This window comes from Peromyscus leucopus, chromosome 18 (assembly GCF_004664715.2).
Source record: "Peromyscus leucopus breed LL Stock chromosome 18, UCI_PerLeu_2.1, whole genome shotgun sequence".
NCBI classification, from domain to species: domain Eukaryota; kingdom Metazoa; phylum Chordata; class Mammalia; order Rodentia; family Cricetidae; genus Peromyscus; species Peromyscus leucopus.
In genome coordinates this window covers 13585524-13602330 of record NC_051078.1, presented here as the reverse complement: position 1 = coordinate 13602330, position 16807 = coordinate 13585524, and the positions used below count along the sequence as shown (strand labels likewise).

Sequence of the window (16807 nt, the reverse complement as noted above, 5' to 3'; positions counted from 1 at the left end):
ACAAAATTCAGTGTGTCTTCATGATAAAAGTCTTAGACAAATTGGTAATAAATGGAATGGACCTAAAAATAATAGAGGTTATATACAACAAATGTCCAGCCAGCATTATGTAAGTGGGGGAACTGGGAGCATTTCCTGTAAACTCTGGAATGAGGAAAGGTTCCCACTCGCATTCAGTACGGTCCTCAAAGTCAGAACAGGAAGAGAAGAGAATGCTACAGGTGTGTTAAAATAGAAAGGAAGAATTAAAATTAGCCTCATGCACAGATCATGTGATTCTATACTAAAAAGACCCTACAGACCTTTCTAGAAAACTCCTTCAGTTATATTGCAGAATGCAATGATCAACATAGGAAAACCAGTGCTTTGATCTATACAAATAGTGAACTTGCTGAGAAGGAAATAAGAAAAATGACCCCATTTCCAATACCTAAAAAAAATGAATAAAATAAAAATAAAGGACTAGAAACAACCCCAACTAAGGAGGTGAAGAATCTCTACAATGGAAACTTTAAATCTCTGAAGAAAAGATTGAAGAAGATATCAGAAAATGGAAAGACTCATGGTCATAGGTTAGTAGAATTAATATTGTGAAAATTACCATTCTACCAAAAGCAATTTACAGATTCAATCAATACCAATAAAAATGTCTACAACACTCTTCATAGAAATAGAAAAAAATCCTAAAATTCATATAGAACCACAAAAGACCCCAGATAGCCAAAGCAATCAGCTCCCTAAACATTTTAACCCCGCCACAGCAGAGATTAAGTTATGAGGTCTCTACACTCGTGAACGGATTGATAAAGGGTTATAAGGAATGGAGTGTGGTTGTAGGAACCCTTACTTCCTACATTTGGAAGACAGAGGCAGGTCCATCTCTGTGAGTTCAAGTCCAGACTGGACTACCTAGCAAGTTCCAGGCCAGCCAGAGCTACATAATGGAATTCATATATATATATATATATATATGTGTGTATATATATATATATATATATATATATATATATATACACACACACACACACATATATATGAGACTAGCTCAGAAAGTCAGACCTCTTTCCTTCATGCCCCTCCATCTTTCTACCATGTGAAAATACTGTTCCACACACCTCCTTGGCACGCCTTTAACCTCAGCCTTCGATAGACATTAAACCTGTCAGTGCCTTCATCTTGGAATTTCTTGTAATAGCCTCTAGAATTACGAGTAATAAATTTCTATTGTGTATAAATTGCCCAGTGACATTTCATTATAGCGCACGAATGGTCTGTGATCCTTCTAAAAACCCTGGGAGGATGGCGTTTTCATTAAAAGTTTGGAAAAACTGAGTCGGAGAGAAGAAAAGATGATGTTCACAGATCCATTTCACAAATACAGATAGCACACACATACTAATAAAAGACAAATTTTTAAAATATCATATTAATAGTATGTATTTTGTGCAAGTAAATCTACTGTTTACTTAGCTGTATACAGGTTAAAAAAATGTTCCACACATATGATCTTAGAAAAAATTCATGACATGGGTAAAAGGCTCACACTCAAGCATTCTCTCCTCACGGATTGCAAGCCAGAAGCCTGGCACACCCCTGGGTTGAAGTCCTGAGCTGACGCTGTCAGGGTATATCTCCAGCCTTCTAAATGTAGTCCACAATTCTCTTTGTCCCCTCAGGCTGCTGGGAACAGAGGCAGGAGTGGGGAGTTCCTCATCCAGAGTCTAAGGCAAGGGGACACGTTACTTATGCCAAGAATGCTTCCTAGAAGGACTTGTGAAGCTCCAGGGATGTTTGTTATTCAAGACAACCTATTTTCTTTAATTGAGAGCAAAATGTGATGACTTTTGGTAAATTAAATTCTATGTAAGCCCGGTGATAGCAACCAGGATTAGGGAGGACATTCTCAAATTGTCCGATTGAGAAGTCATAAGCCATTGGTGTGGCCCGATTCGAGAACACGTATGAGCTGGTATCAGCTGAAATGCAGACAGTGCGTGTCTCTCTAAAGCTCGAAACTTAGAACTATAAGTTTGGAAAGCGAGGACTTTCTAGTCCTGAATTCCCACCCAAGGAGGAGGGCACAGCAACCCTGATGTGAACGGCAGGTTTGTAAGCAGCGGGAAAGTCAGCCATTACGACCCTTCTTGGGAATCCTCCCAGCGGCCAGTTCAGAAAACCCAGCACACGTGTGCACTGGGAAAGGAACGCAGTCTGGAAGAGAGGCCACCAATGAACAGATTAGACCCGCTATTGGTTAAAAGAAGAACAAATAAAGGAGGGGAAATGAGGCTAAAAACCGATTTTTAGCAGTCTTGTGAGAAGGTGGGGAAACGGTGGATGCAGTCATGGGAAGATTGAATGCCCGGAGAAGCTGGAATCAGGAGTGGCCTGACTCGAGACTCAGTCTTCATCCTGATCACCTTGGCCCACGGAGCTACTACAGCTTTCCAGGATTTTGTACTCTTATTCCAAGTAATTGGAAAATAAATAACCCCGGAGGGTCAGGTAGGCTTACTTCCATGTCACGGCTGAGGACCCTGACGTCAGCCAGGGGAAGCACCTTTATCGAAGTGGCTCTTTGGGCCAGATTGTGTTATCCACTAGGCCACTGTCTGTCCTAAGTGGAGCAAGGCACCAGGGGTCTGGTCCAGAGGTGGTTGTCCCAGGAAGGTCCCTGACTGGGGAGCTTTTCAAGTGCTCCCCAAAGATCTTACATAGGGACCATGCTTGCATGGCTAGCCGAGCCAGGATAAGAAACCCTGGGAGGAAGGGGCTGGAGAAGTCTATGTCCAGCAACCCGATGGAGGGGTACCAATGGGAGACGGGAAATGCTGGGCCTGGAAGGAAGGCCCTGGCCTGTGGAAAACAACTGTAAAACATGCTGTCCGGTGAGCACACCAGTGAGCTGCTGCCTCTGCCCATGGACTCTGTCCTGCAAACCCGTCCCCCAGGGAGAGGGACAGCTTTACAACTGCAGCAGAGATGCCCAGCCGTCCCAACCGTCATTATCTTCAAGTAAGTTGTTACTTCACACCAACAGAAACATGCCCTGGCCGGGAGTGTCCGACTGGAGTCCCAGGCACCTGACTGAGGCGTCAGAGGAAGGGCCCTGTGGCGTACCCCAGGCTCACCTCCTGGATATTCTCCTTCACCCGGCTGTCAGAGGGATGCAAGATGGTCCCCATCACTTTCATGTTGCCACAGACAACCAGGGCTTCGTCAGGTGCATCTGTGTTTATTCCTACTCGGCCGTGACAGATGACGGCTTCTGGAACTTGTCCTCGCTGCCACAGTGCATCACTGTCATTTTCAAACTGCCCAGGGTTGGAGGCCTGGGGAAACAGAGCGGCACGCCCCACAGTTAAAGTTACGGTAGCAGAAACGGTTCATCATGAGTCCTCTCCGGAGCAAAGAAAAACAGACTGTTATCTGAGTCCTTCCCGTGAGACTCCCCAGTAGGGTAGAACACTCTGATGCAGAGAGATAACACTGAGAGCCCAGGAGAACCAGAGAGGCCCCCCCAACAGCGGGAGCTCTGCATGCCATGGCTGAGAACATCCAATCTCTGTAACATTTCTCAGAGACTGCACTGGGTGTTGTTACACCACATGGACAACTTTAAAAGATGGGGAGGGAGAGGGGGGGACTAAAAAGGACTCTCAGTTCAGACATAATAATGATTTAAATTCAGAACAAAAAAAATGAGCATTATTTAATGCTCAAGGAAATTAAAATACCTTGTGTTTAACTAGCCTTTTATAACTGCAAAACACTCGCGTTAGTGATTCTATGCAATTGACGAACACCACAAACATATAAAATACACCTCAACCACTCCCTAGACATGGGTGGGACTGTGGAATAGTGGCGGCTACATTTTTGTGTGATAATCCATGCATTGATTCTGATAGAAGCACCGTTAGGCTCCTTTATTGACGCTGGCACACCGAAAGGACAATAAATTGCCCAAGACCAGGTAGATAATCCGTCTACATTTCCTCCGATTACTAAAGAATGACTCCAACTTTGCTATTTCACAATGTGGCCTAGAGGTAGCCCCGGCAATCTTTAAAAAACAATCCAAGTGAAACTATTGGGCCAGCCAAGGTTCTGAAGACTTTCCTTCCAATAAAACCCTTTGCCAAAGAATTTCTACTGGGTTACACTCTTTCCTCCCGGCTTCCTTAGAGCTGATGAACGTGTTTCCAAATACCTTACATAGGGGTCTCCAAATCCCTCCCATTCCTCACAACAAAAATCTGCTTGCTTTTTCTAAATGGTGATGTGTTCTTCTAAATGTGATTTTTTTGCATTTGTAGCCAGTTGTGGAGAATCCAGATTCACTAGGACCCTGACACCTCAGAGGGTAACACTAATACAGTGACCTCACTTTTGCCCATCTGGTGGGCCTCACGTATCTAGGCACCATTTACCCAGTAGACAGCCCAAGGAGTCATCATGCCAATTTGCCCATGAACACACACAGGGAGACCTAGGAACTGGGGTGGGCAGCAGAGGCAGCGTTCACGAGACACTTTCTTTGGTATTGTTTGAATGTTCTGTTACCTGCATGTGTTATACACTAAAACAAAATTAAAAGAAGCCACCAAGTTTAGCAGCTCTTAGTTTAATTTCAACTGAAGAACTTTTGGGCAACTCCCACCTCCTCTTCTGTTTTGGCCATCTTAAAACTTGGACGTCTCAGAAAACCCCGCCACTGACCCTTCACAGACAACGGCGGTGGGAAAATTCAAACCAACAGCTTGAAATGCTATTTTATATAAGTTCACTTGAACAAAAGCTTTTCTGCAAGATCCCTGGAGCCCTTCGGATGGGAACTGTGAGTTGGCTTTGACTCAAGTTCTTTTATGGTGAGCGATCAACAGAGACACGAGGCGAGCGCTGATTAGAACCACTTTGAGGCAACACACCAGGACAGGGATGGACTCCTGCTGTTAGCGAGCTCTGGGATAATTCTTATCATGTTGGTAAGGAACAAATGCAAGTAGATTTTTTTTTTAACGCAATACTTATTTGTTTCATCAGCTAAAGCTAAATCCCTAGGATGTGTTCAAATTTTCTCACAAAGGAACACAGATAGATCTACAATGGATACTAAGAAGGGGGTCATCATCTCAAGTGAAAAATACTGTAAGATCTATGCATTTCCTTCCCGTCCCCAGAACCCATGTCTTCATGTGTCCAAGCGGTGTATACTGTACACTCTCCACGGTGGTGGACACCAAATGCCAAAATGGTTTCGTTTACTTCCCTAAAATGTTTTTGTCTCATGGTTTCATATGTTTAGGGAAGACTTGACCATTCCAGTCTAGGTTATGAAACCCACTGGTGATAGGACTCTAGGGCGGCCATTTATCTTTGTGTGCCAGCGTTACCTTTTGAAGAATAGCGATAACCCTACTTATTGTCTTTACACATCTCCAAAGGCTATTGTGGGATTAAGTGAAATCGTGTGTGCGTGAACAGTCTGCAAAGCTGAATTGACACAAATTCATCCTCCACATTTGACTGGATGCAGCCGTCGCTGAACAACACACCTGCGGAGTCACCGTTCCCGGGACTCCCTTCTGCAAGAACACAATGCAAAGGGCGCCCCCTACAGGTGCTTGGGTAGCAAACAGCATTAGAAGTGGTTTGAGTCTGGAATGAAGACGGCTGGAATTTCTTTGTCTCACCTTTGTTTATGGCTCTAAACACAGTCAAGGCCCCAGTAGGTAGGAGCGCTTGGCCTTAGCAAGCAGCTCTTAGGAAATCAATCTGTGCCTCTTCTGAAAGAGTTACTAAAACTGGGTCCAAAGGTATTCCTCAGCAGGGCCATGCAGGGTGGTGTACGGATTCACAGCTATCCACTGCCCGGAACTTGTTAGAAATGCATATTCTTGGACATCTCTGGCTATTAAAATAAAAACTCTGGGGGTGGGCGTGGCTATCTATGTCTGCACAAGCTCCCTGGGGTAGGGTGTGTGTGTGTGTGTGTGTGTGTGTGTGTGTGTGTGTGTGGAGAGAGAGAGAGAGAGAGAGAGAGAGAGAGAGAGAGAAAGTTTGTGGCCAGAAATCCCCAAGAGCACATGAAAAGGAGCTGGTTCCCAGGATAGCCCTTTTCTAGCCTGATCTCTTGCCAGTCATGAAGTCTTTGATGTTGACTTTCTTACCACAGTGTGGTTTGCAGGGGGAAAGTAGGAATCCTTGAGGATGAGGCCATCTCTATTCTTCCCAGAATGAAACAGAAATAATGAGTTTCTTTTCAAAAGGAGAAAATCCCAAAGCATCTTTGAAAGACAAAGTAATTGTTCCTTCTGTTTGTCATACAGCACCCCAAAACCAGCTCTAATTAAATATTTCAGAAAGGAGAGCAGAACTGAAGAAAAGCTGGGTCGTTAACAGAGGGGACCTTGAAGGAACTCCACCCAGAAAGGCTCCCAAAAGCAAAGGCTTGGGAAATACATCTGTTCATTGAGGACTAAACTAGTCCATTTACACCACAGGCATGTTTCATATATTTCTAAAGCTGTTAGGTGGACAATGACTGGACTCAGGCCACCATTCTCCCTCCAAGGAGAATTTTGACAAATGTCCTGTCCTGGACACCTCCCAGAGGCCAGAGTCTCAGGGGCAATCCTCATACCGCCCCTTCTATCAAAGAGTAAAGCACTGATTTCCATTTGAGAAATGGCTCTTAGTCCACAAAACTAAATCTGATTTTCAAAGAGCGGCTCCCTCTCCCCTTGGCATAGCCAAGCACGCAATGCCTTTAATTATTAAACTTTCCTTCTTGTCTTTTATTCTGGAGCTCAAGCTGACAGAACTATGGCCTTAGAGGCCACACTTGATTCTTGGGTACAATGCAGTATCGACCCATATGTATCGACCACACAGACATAGTCCCTTCCAGAGTGTCCAGAGCAGCAAATGCTGGGCGAGCATTTCTAAAACTACTTGAATTAAACAATAATGCCACCTCTTACATTTTTTCCTCTCTCTCTCTCTCTCTCTCTCTCTCTCTCTCTCTCTCTCTCTCTCTCTCCCTTCTCCCCACAGTGTTAAGCATTTCGGTAGACTGAGAAATCCGCTTCCACTTCCACACCTGTGTTTTGGAACGAGCATGAACTAGCATCAGTGAGATGGGGTATGACGATTTGTGTTACCGTTGTTCTCACTATTTTTAGGGTAAGTTGGTGTCTCCTAGTGTATTGCCATGGCAAGGTGTTCTCTTTAACCAAAAAATAATAGCTGGAAGGAAGCCACTGTCTCTGAGGTACAATATGATTCTAAATTTTAAAAATTGAGAAAATAACACCTAATCTGTGCTGAGTGCCACTCGTTGTTTCATATTCAGACTAAATGTGAGTTTCGCCAACTTCCAAGCTCCCGAGCTCACCATATGAGCTCACTGGTGATCTCCGTGCTGTGAGGAGGAGGTGTCGGTTAACAGAGTTTCCGGTTAGCGGAGTTCGGGTGAGCCGGGCCCCCTTCCTCTCCTGGATGCTGTGTGAACTTGCAGGGTACTGAGGGCACAGCCAGCCAGGAAAGGAGAAACCCTGTTGCCAGGTAAATTATTTGAAGAATGCGGGTGACTAGCAGACGTCTCTGTGATTGGCTACCTGGTTTTTGCCTCCAAAGAGCCTCACTGCCCTACGGTTATGTCAAAAACAGCCTGTGTATGAACAGCCGGCTTTTCATGCAAATATTTTTCTCCACCTCTGTCATGACCTCACCTCCAATAAAATTTTTAGGGGTAACTGAAGGGTTTTTACTAGTAGGTAGCTTATTAGTTTTAGCTGACTAAAAGAATCACAGAGGATTCTTTGTTTCAAACCAGCTGGAAGCCGGCAAGAAGAAACATCACTTTCTCTAAGTGGGTAGCTGTGTCCCCAGGGCCTTGGGTTGGTAGCTGTGATCATGGGCATGCCCACAGAAAATGATGCTACCTACAGGAACTTCACCGCCTCCCTACATCACAGCACAGCCTCACTCACCCAAGGCTGCCATGCCTGTGGAACCTGTTGCCTCACGCCCTGGCGCTCTCAGTGGCGGCCTGTCTGGACTCTCAGCCTCAGCTGCAGCCTCTAGTGGCTTGACGTTCCTACGCCTGCCAAGACGCCCATCCACAGCTGCAACCGTTCAGCAAACGTGCTGAGCTTTTTACAGCGTGTGAGGCAGCGGCCCAGATGCCCCGGGGTCAGCAATCACATTGGGACACAGGAAACCTTCCTGGTGCTTCCCTCACTCATCAGGCCTGGGTCAGAGGGAGCTGGGCTGCCGTGCAGACTCCATTGTTTACGAGCTGAGTGATCCTGAACCCAGACTATATAGAGAATACTCATAGAGTGAGAATCAGTATAAAGCAGTATCATGTGTAGATGTTTAACCAGCGCCTCCAACAGAGAGTCGCTGTCAGGGTTTCCCAACCTCAGTACCATGGCGTTTGGGGAGGGAATGCTTCCGATTGGCGTGTTGCCCCATGCATTGTAAAGCAGCGTCTCCGGTCTCTGCGTAAGAGATGTCAGGTGCGTCGAAAGACCCTCAAGAGACAAAACTGCCCTTGGTTGAGAACCACCATTTAAAAACTAACATAATTTCTGCTATTATCACCATCAACAGCAGCCGTTAGGAAAAAGTACACCTCACGCATGTTGCAAATTCAATATCTTCCTGCAAGGGAGAAAAGCATACATGGTCCGGAAAACCAGAGAGCTAAGCTTACCCGTACAATGATCCTTTCCGAGACGTGAGCAGCCAACAGGTAGAACTGGTCCTGATTAGCAGCATACAGTCCGACCACCAACATGAAGTATCTAATTCAGAAAGAGCAGACGGGTGGGGGCGCATCAAAGAATGCAGACGAAATTTGTGCAATGAAATAGTGCCCAACATGTCATTCATAGGGAGCTCAGCTAGACTGGGTTCGCTTACTCTGCAGACTGCCTCCCCCTCCTATGTCAGCGGCACCCCAGTGAAGAAATGGAAGAGCAAGCTTGCTACTCTCCAGGGGTGTCTGGGAGCAGCCTCCCTGGGGAGAGCTCCTGGGGCTGGCCTTGCCCAGGCCTCACTCTGGTGCATCTCTGAAGGACTGTTTACAAACCCAGGACAGAGCCACAGGGTCCCTGTGTCCACAACCATCTAAGTCACATGTCCTAGGTCTTAAAGGAGGGACTTAGAGGATATGCCCATCATCCTAGTTCCTTCCTGACCTGCTCCAGTCATCCTCTGCCTTCAGTCATCCTCCATCTTAACTGTCCTCCGGCTTTGACCGTAGCTGAAGACTTGAACCTCCCTCCAATCACTCCCAAAGTGATTCTTATCACTGGTACTTAAGTATCTTCTTCATATGGACCATTAGTGAGACCATCTTAAGATCTGACTGTTTCTTAAAGGTCCGTGCAAAAGCTCTCTGGAGTTTATCTTCCCAGGGCCGGAGAGATGGCTCATTGGTTAAGAACACGTGTTGTTCTTACAGAGGACCCAGATTCAGTTCCCGGCACCCACATAGTGGTTTACAACCATCCATAACTACAGTTACAGTGCCAACACCCTCTTCTGACCCCCACGGGCAGTAGGCATGCGTATGGTACACATATATACACTCAGGAAAGGCACTCATGCACATAAAATAAATTTTGAGGGGGAAAAAAAAACCTTTCCAGGCCACGCCCTCTTAGCTCATGGTAGTGTTTCAACCTATGAAAAAGGATCAAAGAGAGGATGCCAGTACACACATCCAGAGCTGACTGTGGATCTCAGGCAGGGGAAGTGGGAGACACTCTCCTCTGCTGGGAAACAAAAGTCTTTCTTGTGGGTACCGGGGCTCCGAGGGGTGGGGATGGGGGTGTGGATGGGGGTGGGGCCTTATCCTGAACACGGCAGTTCCTGTGGCAGGGATCCTAACTCCCGAGCCACTCCAGAACCCCTCACAATGGTACTCGAGTCTTTTCAGTTTCTAGACAAGAATTCTCCCCTTGAACGAAATCAAATCAATAACGATGGCTTCCATTGTTGTTATGGACTCCCACCGAGGACTCAGAAGGTGGCATGTATTGGGCTAAGCAGTTAGTCACGCCATTTCTTCAGATCCCCTAAAATGTACTGGAGTAAGTATTGTTCTCGGGTTATTTTATAGATTAGGAAATGAACTACAGTTGAGACCAGTAGCATCCGGGGTGGTGTGGCCATAGACAGAAATTCATTTCAGACAGGTTTGAGTCACACGCCTAAGGTCACTGATCTAGCAAATAACAGCGCCACGTCCAAACTCAGCCCCACCCAACAGCACAGCGTCTGTCCTGGGACCAGTGGCTCTCCCATTTGAACCCGCATCAGAACTACCCAGAAGGTCTGTGAAGCTGCAGCTGGCTCAGCTCCCTGGCCAACACCTGAGTCAGCAGATCCCAGTGAGGCTTGAGAGCTTGTATTTCCAAATGTGCCCAGGTAGCCGCCATCTCTACCAGACAGGCCTTGAGGGGCCAGTGTGCATTATTAAGGACCTTTTCCTCATTTTTTTTCTCCTTTCCTTTTTTATTTTTTCCCTTTTCTTTTCCTTTTGTTTTTGGAGACAAGGTCTTACTACATAATTCAGGTGAGCCTTGAACTCAAGATCCCCCTGCCTCTGCCTCCCAAGTGCTGGGATTTTAGGTATATGCCAATCTGCCCGGCTTTTTTCCTACTTTTTCTTTAAAAAAGATGTGAAGGGGCGGGGAGTCTCAGGTCCAGCACACAGGCTTGCTAAGTCCAGTCAGTCCTCAGCCCAAGAGCAAGGAGCAGAACACGTAGTCACCCATCTAGAGAACCAGGAGTGGGAACTGCAGGGTGCGGGGATGGGAGAACCAAGATGTCCGGGTAAAATGAGATACGTTGATAAACCAAGTCGGAGAAGCGGGGAGATCCGTGAAGCAGGCTGGGTAGTTCAGTGGATGGCAGGGGGGCGGGGTCACTGAAGGCCGCTTCCTGGTTAGGTGATGTGTCTGGCGATTCTTGTTCACAGTGCCCCAGGTACCTCTGGTCGGGATTTGGCTTCCCCTTCTTTCTCATGTTGTTGGCTGTGGTTTCGCTGAAGTGTAGCCGTCCCAGCGTCACTTTGGTAACCTGGTCCGTCAGGAGGTCGATTCTAAAACAAACAACGGAAGTGTGCAAAGACGTAAAAGACCTCAGCGCTGGATCGCGTCTCGTCTCCCGAGACCCTCTGTGTGTTTGCTCCCGCGTTCTCACCACACTGCAGAGGCAGCCTGCTCTAGGGGTTGTCCCCTTAGGTAGGGATCCAGAGCACGGGGAGGAGTGTCCACCACGGAAGGTCACAGGACGACTCCTTGCTAACAGAAGCTATGCTTCAGGTTTCGGACCCAAGGACCAGGAACTCAACCTGTACCAACTGGTTTCTGTCGCCTCCACAGCAGGAGGCAAGATGCTCTCATGTGTGTTGCTACATGTTGCCTCAGCACCCCAGTCCTCACAAGCGACCTCTTTGGGTTCTTCCAGAACTCTGGCTTCTCCTTCAAGCAGGGGACCTCCCACAGCTTAGCCAACAGGAGGCAGCATCCTTCTAAGAAAAGCCATGCAGCCTGCCCAAGCAAGGGAACACCACCTCCTCCTGCATCCCCCCTCCCGCCCCGTGTGCCAGATCATGAGCCTGGGCTCCACCGCATTTTGTATGAGAGGCTCTGTCCAGGCTCTAGAAGCATCCTGCCTCAAGTGAGCTTCACTACAGTCTAAGCCACCTCAACTGCATCCTGGCCAAATAAGCCAGGGAACAGATGCCGCCTCACGCCATGCTGGGGAGAGGACTCTAACTTGTTACTTCATTACTGCTGTGAATGCTATCATGGGTGCAAGCTCTCACACCAGCAATAGTCAAGGTCACCGTGAAATACATGGGGAAATGAACTGTATGTAGAAAATATTGAAAATTCAACCAAAATTGTGCTAATCCAAATTAAAATTAAAATATCTTTCTCAAGGAATCAAATTGTGAGCAAGTTTATCAGTTATCAAAGCTTCTAAGACGAATGGTGAGTTTTCATATGGACCTTTTCATAAAGATTTTTTTTTTTGCAATCATCTCAAAGCTTTATTTTTATTGATAAACATGTGTTTATAATAGTTTATAATACTGGTGTCCTATTACTAACTTAGATCTATTATGGGTTCTGTTGTAAATAGGAAAAACAAATAATACTAATCGCTTTCCCCAAACCTTCACCAAGACACTCAGAAAAGAAATTCTTACTTAACAGGATCGAAAGTCTTTTTGCTCCTATCTGCTTGGGACTGTTCGATAGCAATCACTTGATTGGTGGCCTCTACCTGTATGGGAAGACAACAAGTAAATCAATTACCTAATCAGTCAATTTTCTGAAATTAATGTGCACTCATAGAAAATGTTCAGATACTTAGAACCTTTGCCAGGGTACCAGGCTAGACTCCTGGGGGCAGGGGAGTCTGAATTCTAAAAAAGACCCGTTAGACTGGATAGTGTGCACTGTCCATCAGCAGTGTGTCACTGATGGTAAGAGAGAGATGCCTGCAGAATTAAATGACGGAATATAGAGTGAGGTATTAAAAGACCAAACTATCAGAAGCAAAAATGAATAAAAATAAATAAACAAGAGCAAGGCAGCTCAAAGGATACATCCATCCATCCATTCATCATCCATCCATTCATTTATCTAACCATCCACCCATTCATCTATTCATTCATTCATTCATTCATCCATCTACCCATCCATTCACTCATCCATTCATTCATCCAACCATCCAACCATTCATCTATTCATTCATTCATCCATCCATCCATTCAGTCAGTCAGTCATTCATTCATCCATGCATCCATTTATTCATGATTTTGTGAGCACCTACTATGTACCAGGCACCACTCTAAGCATTACAGATAAGTGAACAAGGCAGTCAATTCTCTTATTACTGCCCTTTTCTTTCTAGAATAAAAAAAAAGTGAATAAAATTGAAAATGGACCAGATGAATGCACTTGGATGCACACACAGAAATACATTGAATCCCAATAATATGTATGATTAATACATATTGGTAGGTATAATGTAAAAGTGAATAAAATTAATAAAAATCACTAGGCCTGGTGGTACAAGCCTGTAATGGCAGGTACTTGAGAAGCCGAGGCCAGTAATCAGGTTCATACTTGTCTGGGTGACAAATGAATTTAAGAAGAGAGTGGGCAACTTAGTGAAATCCTATCTCAGAATAAAAAATGAAAAAGAAGTCTGGGAATAGAGTTCAGTTAGTGTTCACCTAGCATGTATGAGGCCATTGATTGCTCCTTATTAACATACACATACACGTGAGTACACACACACACACACACACACACACACACACACACACGTCAGTTCTGGCAGAGCTTAAGTTTTAATATGAAGGAGCAATGGCGTGGCATCTAAGTAATACATGAGATGGTGTATCTTCTACAGCCGCTACACACTCTATTCTGTGAACACTGCCCGCACAATGCTCCCATACACTGCATGTGGGCATTCACACTGGGACAGTCTTTCTCGACAGCAAAGAGGCAAGTGACATCAAATCCCCTCTTGGAATGTATCCTCCGGCATCCATGGAGGCACATACATGTTCAGTGAAGTTTTGCTAAGAACTCTACAAGACAGAAATGAAATTTCCAATAATAAAGCCCTTAATATTATGTGTCCTTAGAACACAAAACTGTGTTGGCTTTGTTAACAGGATCCCAAGAAGTCTGCACTACCACAGACCTTCGTAACAGAATGTCAGCAGGATACCATTCATTATAACAAGAGCAAAATTAGTCTGCTGACTGCTGGACCTCAACTGGGAACATTCCATATCTTCACACATTTCTATTACGGACCAACATTTTTGCGGTGGACACATTATTTCCATACTCATAAAAACATGTTTGGTGGTTATTGTTTGTTTGCTTATTGTCTGTATTTGACTTTTGCTGCTGGTTCATGTTAAGAGTTCAGTTGGAAACAAAAGGGATTGGTGGATACAGCATCCAGCTACATTTTAGAAGACACCACACCTGAGATGAGGTTCACCATTAGGATGAAGTCTATGTGTACTGGACACCACTTCTCCTCGGGGGCTGGATAGGAGATATTTTGGCCACTCTCAAACCACACTGAGCTGTTGATGACGGCCAAAAGTGAGGCGTCATACTCAGACTGACCAAGTTGCAGATGTGCGACCCAAATAAATGACCGATATTACCTTTAAGTCACTAATATTTGCAATAGGGATCATGTAGTGTGGATAAAGCGACTCTGCCGTTACTATCCTAGATGAATTATTTAACACCACTGGACCTCTGTTTCCCTGTGTTAAACTACAGAAAAGGGGGGCTGACTAAATAATGATTCTTTAGCTTTTGAAGTTGGAGAATGCCCTGAGAACTGGGTTAAGCCTGAATCCACTCCCTGTGGTCACGCACCAGCATCAACACGAACGTGGTTGACAGCAAACGCACTAAGATGAGGCTACGATTTACACACTGGAAACCAAAAGCCACACTTGGAGGCAGCGTGGTGCCGAGGTGGGGGCTCACGTCTGAGGAAGTGGCAGATTCTATTTCCTTTATCTTGGACCTTTATTCACCAGGCTGGAGGAAGCACAAGCCGCCTCCCTGAGACGTCCACACAGAGAAGAGCTGATGCCTCCCAGCACCAGGCGACAGGAAGCCTGGATGTGACTGGCACTTCAGAAACTGCACAGGGGCCTTCTCTGGCTGACAGCGGGAAGGGGTGAGCTGTGACAGCCACACCTGACCAGGTGGCAGCTTTGGGGTCTGAATACGTCACAGCTGTCATTTTTACATCACTGAGGTCTGAGGTTAGGATTGTGGGGTAATAGGTAACTAGAACACTTAAGAAATACTGATTGAAGTAAATTGAGTTAATAAAAGACCTACCTTAATTCCAAAAGCTTTCAAGTAAAACATTTCTATTGGCTGCAGGCCGGTTTGGGTTTTAACGAACTTCGGGCTTCCCCAGGCTTGGATATGGATAGTTATCTGGAAATGGTTCTTCTTTTGACAAACAAAAGCTTCATCTACTGGTGAGAAAGTGAACCCTTTGTCCGTCACCACTTGATAGCCCACATCAGGCCTGAAAAGAGAGGGATCACGAAACCGCTGGCACGGTGTTTGCTGTTTTTCACGGACGGTATCAGGAGTAGAAGCAGCCCATTGTGGGGAGCTCACTGGGCCAAGTCCCCTTTGCTACATTTAATCAATCCACTTCCTGCATTTCTACTGCAGAGACGAAAATAACATTTTCGAAGCACACTGGCCTTTTAAAAATCTTAGAAGGAAGCAGTACAGATTTTTGCCAAGTGGAACCATTGTTTCCCCGGAATTCTCCTTGGTGCTTTCTGAATTTTTTTTTTTTTTTTTTTTTTTTTTTTTGGTTTTTCGAGACAGGGTTTCTCTGTGTAGCTTTGCGCCTTTCCTGGAGCTCACTTGGTAGCCCAGGCTGGCCTCGAACTCACAGAGATCCACCTGGCTCTGCCTCCCGAGTGCTGGGATTAAAGGCGTGCGCCACCACCGCCCGGCTTCTGAACTTTTAATCTGACTCCACACCACACACGAGAAAGGCGGAGGCTGGAGGCTCAGCAGCCACCACATCACTCACAGTTATCTAGGGTACAACTAATGCCCTCCCTTTAAAAGAAATTCCTAAGTGTCACAGGCCCCTTGGCCACTCAGCTGAAGGAATGTTCAGCCCACCGATGGTCCTATGATAAAAAGCAGGCTGCTCAGAATGGCTAGGGACAACTCGAAACCAAGTTATCCCGAGTCAGTCATTGTACTGACTGGAAACACTTTCTCCCCTAGAATATTCTCCATTTCCTTGGGTTCCTTCCGATCCGGTAACAGCACTGAAAACCCCCTCAAGGATTTCCTCTGCAGAAAAGAGAGGGATAACACCAGAGTGGCTAGTCAGAATTTTTGCTGTATTTAATATTTCCAATAGGAATGCTCTGTGTATAATAGGATTAATAAAAATATTTTAAGTGTTAATAAATGGGGGGGGGGGCGAAGAGATGGCTCAGCAGCCAGGAGTGTGCACTGCTCTTCCAGCGGACCTGAGTGCGGTTCCCAGCACCCACTCTGGGCAGCTCACACCCACCTGGACCTCCAGCTCCAAGAGAATTCAACGCCCCTGTCCTCCATAGGCATCTGCACTCATGGGTACACACCCCCATGCAGGCATATAATTAACAAAGTGAACCTTTTAAAAAATATTAATAAAATGGACGCTAATATCATTAACTAGACACAAACATGTAAAGGCTGTGAACTTCCTTGGTGAGCTTTTCCTGTACATGTTGCTGATGTGGAGCATGGTTTTTAATTCATCAAGGCTCCTAGAACGGGACTTTTTGCTCAGGAAAACAGTTCCTCCTCAGATCCAGGAGTGAGAAGACAGGGGTACCCACTGGTCTCTTGTGAGGCTACCTGCTTCCTGAGGTCCCAGCAAGGGTGACTGCTAACATCACAAAAGCACAGAGCTTTGAAATGTTGCCCTAACTTCAAAACCAGAAACTGCTAGCGGGTCTCTTGGGAAAGGGATGTCCACGTCCTTTCCGAGTTGAGTACCTGCCAATGGATGGTGTCCCTGCATCATTGATTGCCTTCAAGTAACCAAGTGAAGATCCGGCAATCTCAGTGCTCACCAGCAGCAAAGGAAAAACCATTGACAAAGAATTGGAGGAAGACTAGGTGTCTTCTTCTGTCTAGGAACTTGAGATTGACTCTAGTTTCCACAGTCAATCCGCTAATGCGCT

General features: G+C 45.8%; 1 protein-coding gene across 1 annotated transcript in view; it reads right to left on the bottom strand.

Annotated features, from left to right (window-relative positions):
* Myrfl (myelin regulatory factor like) overlaps positions 1 to 16807 on the bottom strand; it is a 110874-nt gene that overhangs the window by 44440 nt on the left and 49627 nt on the right. The window contains exons 7-11 of the mRNA XM_028877981.1: positions 14931 to 15126; positions 12239 to 12315; positions 11012 to 11122; positions 8726 to 8816; positions 3132 to 3332 (exon numbers count right to left, since the gene is read on the bottom strand). Of these exons, the coding sequence (XP_028733814.1) occupies positions 3132 to 3332; positions 8726 to 8816; positions 11012 to 11122; positions 12239 to 12315; positions 14931 to 15126 (676 nt within the window). The remainder of the gene's footprint in view (positions 1 to 3131; positions 3333 to 8725; positions 8817 to 11011; positions 11123 to 12238; positions 12316 to 14930; positions 15127 to 16807) is intronic.